The sequence below is a fragment of the Cheilinus undulatus genome, linkage group 13 (assembly GCF_018320785.1).
Source record: "Cheilinus undulatus linkage group 13, ASM1832078v1, whole genome shotgun sequence".
NCBI classification, from domain to species: domain Eukaryota; kingdom Metazoa; phylum Chordata; class Actinopteri; order Labriformes; family Labridae; genus Cheilinus; species Cheilinus undulatus.
The window spans coordinates 29,692,093-29,701,825 of NC_054877.1; the positions used below are offsets into that span (position 1 = coordinate 29,692,093).

Sequence of the window (9,733 nt, forward strand, 5' to 3'; positions counted from 1 at the left end):
CTCTTAACACAGAAACCAGCAAGGTTGTATGTCGTACAATTGCACTAATTTTGCTCAGCTAGTGGTTAGAAATGAAATGGCTCAAATTTATTTATTGTACATTCCAGGTGAAAACAATACAAATTTCACAAGATATTTTATACTAAAATGGGACCCAAAAAGGATTTGCAAGTACAGTAAAAGAAAACAAGAACTAAAGTGGAAATTCAAGTGTGTATCATTTGTACAAAAAATATCTTGGTGTGTTCAGATGTGCTCATCAGTTCATAGTCTCTGTAAGTCTGTAGTTCTTGTAGTCCATCCTGTTGTAAATGCCCCCCTTAATTGGAATTGTAACTCTAAAATATTACAGCTTAGCTGATGAGTCCGGGTATCTCCCTGGTAAAAATACATTTTTTGGCTCCACAGACACTGTTCAAGCCCTGACTCCAGATGGAAATGTAAAGTTTTTGTCATTCAGATTTCTGACTCGTCATCAATATACTTCAGGGTTGGTAGAGTTACTGTATCCTCATGCTCGTCTGCAGCATTAAATGCCGCTTCCCCCCCTGTGTGGTTGTTATTACTGCGGCCGTTGTCTGTTCCCAACACCAAAGGCTTCTCCTCAGCCACCTCAAGCCTCAGTGCGTTTCGGCTCAGGCCGTCCTGCTCATGGGTCTCCAGAGATTGCGCACTGTTCCTCTTTCTGCAGTTCCAGGGCAGTGGGATATGGCCTTTGTAAAAATTCCACGCCAAAAGAGCAAGAAGAGAAACTAGAAGGAGCGCAACCACCACCTGAAGTCCAGCCACTGAGGGGCTTTCCACCTGAGGCTGGGGAACAATTACAGTCCTATTTCCTGTGCCTGTTGTGCCAATGCTGACCTGGTACTCTGCCACAGTGGTGGAGTACTTATCAGCTTTGGAGTGCTCGATGGAGAGGCACCGGTACCGACCAGCGTCTGAGTCTGAGGCATTGAGGATGAGCAGTCCATCTCGCAGGAACTGCAGGCGAGTTGCAGGGGTCAGAGGGCTGCCATCACGCTCCCAGGCTGTTTTTGCTAGGTTGGATGGTGAAGTGCAATGCAGCTTCAGGTTTCCCCCGGGCAAGATAGACTGAATTATGGGCTTCACAGGATCTGGGGGGAAAAAGCCAAAACAAGAGTCTTCAGTGATTTAGTTTCATTTTGGAAATTAGATGCTTCAATTACAAGCGATGTTAGTCTTCTGCATTCATCTGGAATTGACAGATTTTCATGACCTGAAAGTTTGACCCATGGTTTGAGTTTCCCAACATAGACTATACCTGGGCGGGCCCTGCTTTATTAACAGCTGACCCATCCTATATGCTGGCTGACTTTGCAATCTCCATGTTTTCCTCTATGTACTGTTGCTATAAGGAATACACCAATTTTTACACCAATTTTTTTTCCAAACAAAGTATGAGTACAAGTACTCACATTTAGGTACTCACTGATACTGAGCTCGAATATCAGTACTTAATAATATGATAACTGTTCTTAAAATTATTTTGAAAATTTGTTTTATTTTCATCAGATGTTCTTCATCCATCCTCTTACAATTTGTCAGCGCATACTTTAAGTTCTCTTCTACTTTTATCATACCCATCTATATTAAAATATCAACAAGCTGTAGACATGGCTTTAATTTTGATTACATAGTCATGATGAGAGGCTAATAACATGCTTTAAATGATAGAGTAAGGTATCCACAATGATTTATGAGAACAAGTATGAGTACTTCGGCTTGTTATTGACACTGATACCTGATTCTGGTATCAGTATCTGTGCATACCGAATTGTTAAGTTAGAGAAGTTTGTCTATCTACACTCGTACTCTCTCAAGTTAGTGGTGCAAGGAGCGTTTGTGAAACTTCATGATCAGCTTAATGGTGCTGTTGTTTTACCTGTTTTGTGCAGCAAATTTATGCTGATGTAACGCCGCTTGTGATGGATTCTACATTAAAACTTCAAAAACCATAGCTATGTTGTTTAAGTGACTTATCAATCAAGTACTGCTAAAGAAGACTGTCAAAGAAGTAGACACACAAAGGCAAAGGAGGTAATGAAGTCAGCAAGGTCTGGGGGGGGGGTATTGTCCTGTGATTTTTTTTTTTTTTTTTTCGTCCTATGCCAATCACATCCCTGATTTAACAACCAACTCACCAGCATCCGGGCAGTCAGATGCATTGCCATCTTTCACACTTTGGATCAGTTCTCTAAATCAGAAGATAAATAGAATTAAATTAGTTAAGTTCAGATAAAATAATTACCCATACTGCTTACTCTACAAATTATGAAAGCTGCCTACCTTTGTGAAGTTGAAAGGAAAATGCATTTCCTTTCAACTATGTCCCAGCCGCAGTATGGGTCTCTGGCAAGCACACAGTCCATACAGGATGAGGATCTGTGACAGGTAGCCAGGGGAACCTGTGCTGCTCCATAGTCTGAGCCTGCATAGATCTGACCCTGTACACAATGGATCCATCACACAGAACAATGACGGCGATGTGTGTGCTTGACAGAAACAAATTGACGAAAGCCAAAAGAAAATCATAAAGCTATTTTTTGTCTTTTAAATTACCATGGCATCAGAGAATTTCAGGATCTTGATTGGCTCTTGGGGCTCAAAGAGTTGTATTTCTTCTATGATGAACATCTCCTCATCATAGTTCACAGCTTTCAGCAGTGTGCCTTCCTCTTTTCAAATAAAAACATATACATTTACTAACTAAATGTACAAGCTGACACATTAAGCCCAGCGTAACCACTGATGCTGTCATGTTATTAAAAGCTGCAAAAAAAAAAAACATACAGGAAGTGACAGCGTGCTGCACAAATCCAACACTAAACGCACCCACCTGTGCCAACAAACATCACGTGGTACTTGTTGCCATCTGCCGCCTGTGCTTGGTTCACTATGATGCGTGTGAATGTAGCTCCCCTTCGCACCAGTTTAGGCTTCTCGTCTATTGGCTGGATGGCTTGGTCCATGAGGGGCCTATCTTTGATAAATTGAAGGGTCCGGTCTGGGAGGCCCAGAGTCTGATTTATGCCCTCTTTACGAGCAGCATTGTCTATGCACTGGCAAGGGAGAAGAGGGGAAGGAAAGAGAAAAGAAAGGGGGACAAGGGAGTTACAGTACAAAAGGAATCAGCTTCCTGCTGAGCCACTTGTTATAAAAAAAAGAGTAGCCTTTTGGGTTCGGTCTTTGTTTCTGAATAGTGGGCAGACTCACAGCTCCGGGCCGAGGGAAGGGGACATCTCCACTATACATCACCCACTTAACAAAGGAGGTTTCTACATGGACCGGGGTCTTGTACTTCCCCTCTGTAAACACTTTGCTGATGTCCGACACGCGGTATGCACACACTGCAGAGAGGTCCGATGTGTCCCTGGAACACACAAACAAAAAACGTGAGAAGAGCAGTGTGCCAAGCACCATTAAAGAGTAAGAAAACATTCTCAAAACATGCTTGTTAATTCATACGTACGATTGTGGTGTGAAGACGGCAAAGAACAAACAGTCCCTCCAGTGTTTCTGTTTGTCACACCAGAGGTATGTGTCCTGGATAATGTAAGGTAGCTGAGATTCGAGCACTGGACAGTCCATTCTGGCTTTCAGGAAGGATGTCCATTTTTTCTGCAATGTCCTTTGACCTCCAAGATCCCCCTATGAGCAAAGAGATACAACCACATTTACAAGAGGAAAAAAAGTGTAGACAGACAGGATGCACAATCAGGCAAGGCAGAGAGGGCGGAATAAGCACAAATGAGGAATTTCTGTTTATACCTTCTCTCGTTATGCAACGTTAAATTAGAACTATTCAGTGCATTCAGGTAAACTGTTTCACCTTGCAGACACGGGCCACACGGGAGACCACCAGTTTGTTGTAGCAGTCACACTCAACAGCTGTCTCGCTGAAAAACATGTACACCTTGTCATCATCTCCACTCTCACTCTGCTGACTCTCTGGCATCTCAGTCAAGGAGACAAAGGTGGGCTCTAGGATACAAAGAAGAAAAGGAAATTATGACTCAGCAGAAATCAATTTATCCAAGCAAACACATTACCTTACATCCATGATTCCCAAAGTTGGCTGTGGGCCCCCCTGGGGGGCGTACAAGGCAAGGCTAAGCAACACCAGCTGATGACTTAAAGGGGACATATTATGCAAAAATCACTTTTTCAGGCTTTTATAACACAAATACATGCCCCTGGCCTGTCCACAATCCCCTCAAGTACTAGAAAAATCCATTCCCTCCCACCCTCTCTTTCTCCACCTTTCAGAAAATGTGTGCTGAAACAAGCTGTTCTCAGATTTTACACGTAGTGACCTCACATGGGGCATAAGCACTGCCCCCAGGTTTGGGAACCACTACCTTAGGCCCCGTCCACATGGAAACGAATTCAGGTGTATAAGGAAAAGTTTTATGTCGGATCGGCGTTTCATCCACACGGATATGGCGTTTTGGGTGACTGTAAACGATACTTTTTGAAAATGGGTCCCAGAGTACATAAATCCGTAAACGACTACCGTTTCATCTCCACGTGGACGGCTATCTGCATCTTTCTTGAAACGATTACATCACACGCAGCGTAGCTCTCTTATGACGCCTGCGCGGGTCTGACCAAAACAACAATGGCTGAATACAGGGTTGTGTCCGTGCTGCAGAAGCAACTGAGCTTATTATGGATTTTATAGCAAAATCTGATGCTCCCTTACCACCACCGGGAAGCGCATACACCATATGTTCTTAAATCCAATGCGTAGAACAACCAGAGGGTTAACTAGAAGAAAGTTTGTCAGTTTTCTGTGATCTTCTCCTCTTGTTTGGCGAATGTCCATGGCAGTGTTACAGCGCCACACACAGGCTTGGCTTATGCACTACAGCGTTTTCAGCGGTTCCGTGCTTACCTGGATATTTCCTGAAACGATTTTGTCTTTACGGAAAACTTCTTCAAAACGAAACGGCAATATATCGTTTTCGTCTCCGTGTGGACAGGGCCTTAGATTAAAGAAAGTGCAAAAAAGAAGCAATCTACAGCATCTTACCATTAAGCCAGGAGCTCTTGAACTCAGTGCGTATAGGGTTGGGATTGCTGCGCATCAGGGCAGGTTCAGATCCCAGAAAATTCATTGAAGTAGCTGAGTACAGGCTGTTTTCTAACAAGACACAGTGCAATAATTACACAACCTTGAATCTTATTAAAACAACAGTTTTGCAAATGTTACTCACCAAACATGATGGAGGCATATCTTTGGAAAGGATCAAATGGACATAGTCCTTTCCCATCCTCTGCCGCCTTCTCAAGAGTGAGATTTCCATCAGCATAAGACTTCACAAAGACACAAAAGCATTCTACAACTCAAAAAGTATTCATCTTTAAACACTACAGTTGTTTTGAATAAACTGGGACAACTCTACAGCAACATTTTATACAGTATGGCTCTGCTGCTCACAATGTCTCACCATGTAATCACATTCTGGATCAAAAGCATTTGTTCCACAAACATACATCCTGTTGTCCTCCATCTTTTGCAGGACCCTGATGTAGTTCTTACACTCCGTCTGTGGATGAATTTTAAAATGCATTGATCATGATGATCAGGATTGACTCAGTATCAGTTATTGTAAAATGGCAGCAGTAACGTCCACCCACCTCAGGATCCTTTCCTTTGTTTTTACACTCTTCTTCTTGCTTTTGTGTCACTTTCCATTTCACCTGCAAGAGTTAACAACTATTTAGCTACAGAGATCTTGAATTTTTATTTTCTGAAAAGAAAATTTTATTATGAAATGGGTCAAAGTAACACTCTTTCAGCATTTTCAAGCCTTTTTCTTTAATCTTTTAAAAACTATTTTTAAGTTGTAAATGTTGAAACATTTCTTGTAAAATCAAAACAACCTCAATACCTGTCTAGATTTTTTTGTTTTTGATAATCACAAACATGAGAAAATTTCAGCAAATAATAAAGTTATAAGAAACTGCACAAACTTTAGCACCAAAAAATAAAATTGCAAAAATGTGTTTGAAATACTTCCTTTCACTTGTGCCAAATTTGGTTTAATATGACTGGAGATTTGAATTATTTTGCAAGCCTTGGCAACTTTCAGTACAATCGATTATAAGAACTATCAAACACTATTTGTATTATCGTTTAAAACACATTGTATCGAAAAGATAAGGTAAGATAAGATATTCTTTTTTTAGTTCCACAAGGGAAAATTCCAATTTACAGCAGCAAGAATGGCGCTTTTGGTGCAATTAATGGAAAACTCTGACTTGACTGATTCTTTTTCTTAAATAACGTTTTACTACTAAATATATAATCTACAGTGGATTTGTTTTATTAGCTTTGATGAAGGTGAGGTAAATCAAAGTGGCCTTGCCATGCTTGGAATTTTCTCCCAAGTGAAAAAAGTTTGGGCACCCCTGCTCTATAATAAAGGTATAAAAAAATCCCTTCAAAACCTTTAAAAATAAGGCCTTTCTGTGCTTGCACAGCAGCTGGTTTTGTGATGATGCATTAATAACTGCTCAATGGGAACAAACTCAAACTGATACACTGTGTGGAGAAAAGTGTTTCATTTTGTGCACATGCAAGGATGATCTGATGTACAAAGCTCTACTCAAAAATTTAAAAAATGCTGTGCCTGTGACAAGTTGCAGACTACCCTGAAACAAGTTCATGCTCACAACAGCTGTATGTGCAGTATCTTGTCCGCACTGAATCAGGATGACGCACAAGTTTATTTTTTAAAATGTTTAACCCCAAGCTAAATATCTGTGATAAGTCAATAAAGCAGTAAATGGGCTTTGCTCCAAACTGTGAGGGCTTTATTACATTGTTAACTACTCACTGAAGCATGTTTCTTGGAGATGTCTTTGAGGTCAAGGGCAAACACTGCCTCCCTGGCACCCAGCATGAGTAGGTTAAGATCTTCTCTCAACAGCATGGTGGAGTAGTTGAACACTCCCTCTTCCCAAAACAGGTGTGCATTGTCCCCTACAGACACAATAAAGTGATTTACTCAACAACCACCAATGATTAAATCCTGTTTCCCAATGAGTCTGTCACAACTCAAACTATATGAGGAAATATGAGATGACTTAATGTAGGTCATGGTTACACAACACTTACTATGGTAAGGCACAGATCTGCGGGGGACACAGTCTAGTGGTGAGTCTTCTTCAAGTGTCAAGGTCAGGGGAAGCAGCCAAAAGACGCAGAGGGACAGCAGCGGATGCATGACTCTTTTGTTAAAGTTAACAGGAATTCAGGCTTTATTGTTTCCCAACAGTCAGTCATACAAAGGTAAAGACAGCAAGCGACATCTATGACGTGATGAGGTCTGAGCTGACTGGAGGGCACTGGCCCCTTTACTGGCCCCGCTCAGCAGGCTGTCCATGGTGAGATGGATGGTGCAGGATGAAGAAACAAAGCTGAGGAGATCTGAAAGAAACAGGGTTGTATGGATATCAAAGTCAGTTCCCTATATAACATATATTCTGACTGAAAGAGAATCTAAAATCTGTACTACACCAAAAAAAAACAGAAAAGAAGTGTAACGAAAGTTTAAAAAAAAAAAAAAGAAAAAAAAAAGGTTTTAAACCAAAAGTGAGTGAAACTAAGCAAAAAAACAAAACAAAACAAAACAAAAAAACAAAAAAAAGGGTGGCTCGAAACAGCCAAGTGAGCTAAAGTCAGCGCGGCAGTAAATCTGTCAGTGCCATAGTGATGTTAATGCAGGGCCATGAAAGGCATTCAGCGGGGTGCAGGGATGTCGACTTCAGCTCTCCTGCAGCACCAAACACAAGCAAACAATGAGATTCACACAGTGCCAGATGAGAGATGTGCTCTTGCAAAAACTGGGCAGCAAACTTTGTTGAAATAGTTCACCGTGAACAGGAAAGATGTCGGTTGACACATAACCACACTGTCTTAGCTAGAATTGGTTGGTTGGTTGTTATGACAGCCAATCAGAGATATCGTTCTCTGTTGATTATCTCTTAATAGCATAAACTGTCTGTTTTCAGCGATTTTTCTCCAGCAGTGTCACCCCTACCTGCAGGGTGGGTGTGTAGTACTGCTGTAAGAGCCTTTTTCCTAATAGAGGTGTGCTGCTGTGTTTTCTGATGAGCTGTGGCTTGTCAGAGAATGCAGCCCTGATAAGATGTTTCACATTTTGCCCTGGGGCTGAAGCCAGCTTTACTAAACACCCATTTGCACACACATACACGCACACTCGCAATAAACTTGGCGTTCAGTCCATCGGTCAAACGTCCCCTCGCAAGACTATGCGTTTTTAAGCTAGTCTCGATATAATCCATATAATACAACATTGAACAGTCTTAGGAGTCGGAAAAGAGGTTTTTCTTGGATCATTTAGGTTTTATCTGTAGACTGAAGTTATTTTACTAAATATAGTCGAATTTTAGATTTCCTCTAAATTTGATTCAAACGTACAAGCAAAGTGCACTAACTCACGTAGGCTAACCGTCAACAAACACTCCTATCAAAGTTAATAACTCACCTGCGCACCGACACGCCCAAGAAAGAGTACGGGATACGTCCATTAAAGTTCTCCCAACACCTGTTTAAGCGTTATTAAAACCCTATCTCATAATTTAAAAATAGTGATACTTACTCAAAGTATCTGTATAAACAGTTTAGAAGTATATAAAGCTCTTAAGGTTTGTAGTCGTGTCCTCAACGTACGCTTGTAGTTAAACTACAGCTCGTGCGAGCTTCCTTTCCTTTCAGGCTGTGTTTTAAAGCAGAAACAGGTTCACTTTCCAAACTCACACACCGTACAAAAAGACGTTTCAGCAGCCTCTCTGTCTCTGTTTCCGTCCCCTGAAAGCCACAGCGGTCATCCGTTATTGTAGAGAGCCTGCCCCAGCCCTCACATCGATGAAAGGGTTTGAAAAGCTGCTGGCTGCTGCTGCCGCTCAGTTTTTTTGAACCCACCTTCAGGCAGCCGTTGAGGCGGCGACGGCAGGCGCTGATCTCTGATCTGATTAAGTTTTCATTGTTCTCATTTACAAGGCTCTGTCAACGGAGGGCACAACTGATCCAGGATGGGAGAAGACGAGGATACAATTAGATGGCTATTTACAGGTTGCAAGGATTTTTTTTTTTAAGTAGGTCAATATGTGCAATCAGGATGATGGACTACCACACTCACATAACCTTGTGTTGCGTGGTTGGAGTTGTGTCATGTTATATTCGTTGTTAAAGCTCATGTTATAAGTTTTATCTGGTTACAAAACAGACTGACATCATTACTGATGCCGCTTCATGAGCAACAAAAGCAAACACAGCTGCCAATCAGGGGACTGATTATTTATTATGCATTATGCAAATCATAAGCTTTGAAAATATTTTTTTTCAAATTGATTTAACCCTAGTGTAACCTATCTAATGTTGTGTTGCCTGCAGAATGATTAATTGCTTTGGTTTATTGAAAAATACAAGATGAGAATCTTAAAAATTACACATTAAATCACATTAAAACAGGCACATTAAATCGCAATTGCAATATTGGGGGAAAAATGCAATTAGATGATTTTTACAGAAAACTTTTACAGAAATGATCAGTCTAGTATCTGACAATCTGTGCTTTTTTAAAGTCATACAGAGACATTGGCATTAATTTCAGTCTTTTTTTTAATCACCAGCTAAACAGGCTGCCCACAGAATTGGCTGGGCCACTGAAAACCCAGTGAA

At 41.1% G+C, this 9,733-nt stretch overlaps 1 protein-coding gene across 2 annotated transcripts; it reads right to left on the reverse strand.

Moving 5' to 3' along the window:
• Positions 1–75: 75 nt before the first annotated feature.
• Positions 76–9,044, reverse strand: sema4e (semaphorin 4e). Of its 2 annotated transcripts, none has more exons than XM_041803207.1 (15): positions 8,975–9,044; positions 7,145–7,456; positions 6,864–7,009; positions 5,662–5,724; positions 5,472–5,570; positions 5,238–5,337; positions 5,054–5,164; positions 3,851–4,002; positions 3,491–3,669; positions 3,235–3,391; positions 2,858–3,080; positions 2,581–2,696; positions 2,308–2,465; positions 2,163–2,215; positions 76–1,115 (listed from the first exon to the last, which is right to left on the reverse strand). In XM_041803207.1, the coding sequence occupies exons 2-15, from the start codon at positions 7,251–7,253 to the stop codon at positions 457–459; spliced, it is 2,325 nt and encodes a 774-aa protein (XP_041659141.1). In that variant the 5' UTR covers positions 7,254–7,456; positions 8,975–9,044; the 3' UTR covers positions 76–456. The 2 variants fall into 2 exon arrangements, with proteins under 2 accessions (XP_041659141.1, XP_041659140.1); XM_041803206.1 differs by lacking the exon at positions 8,975–9,044 and adding an exon at positions 8,814–8,968.
• Between the last annotated feature and the right edge of the window lie 689 nt (positions 9,045–9,733).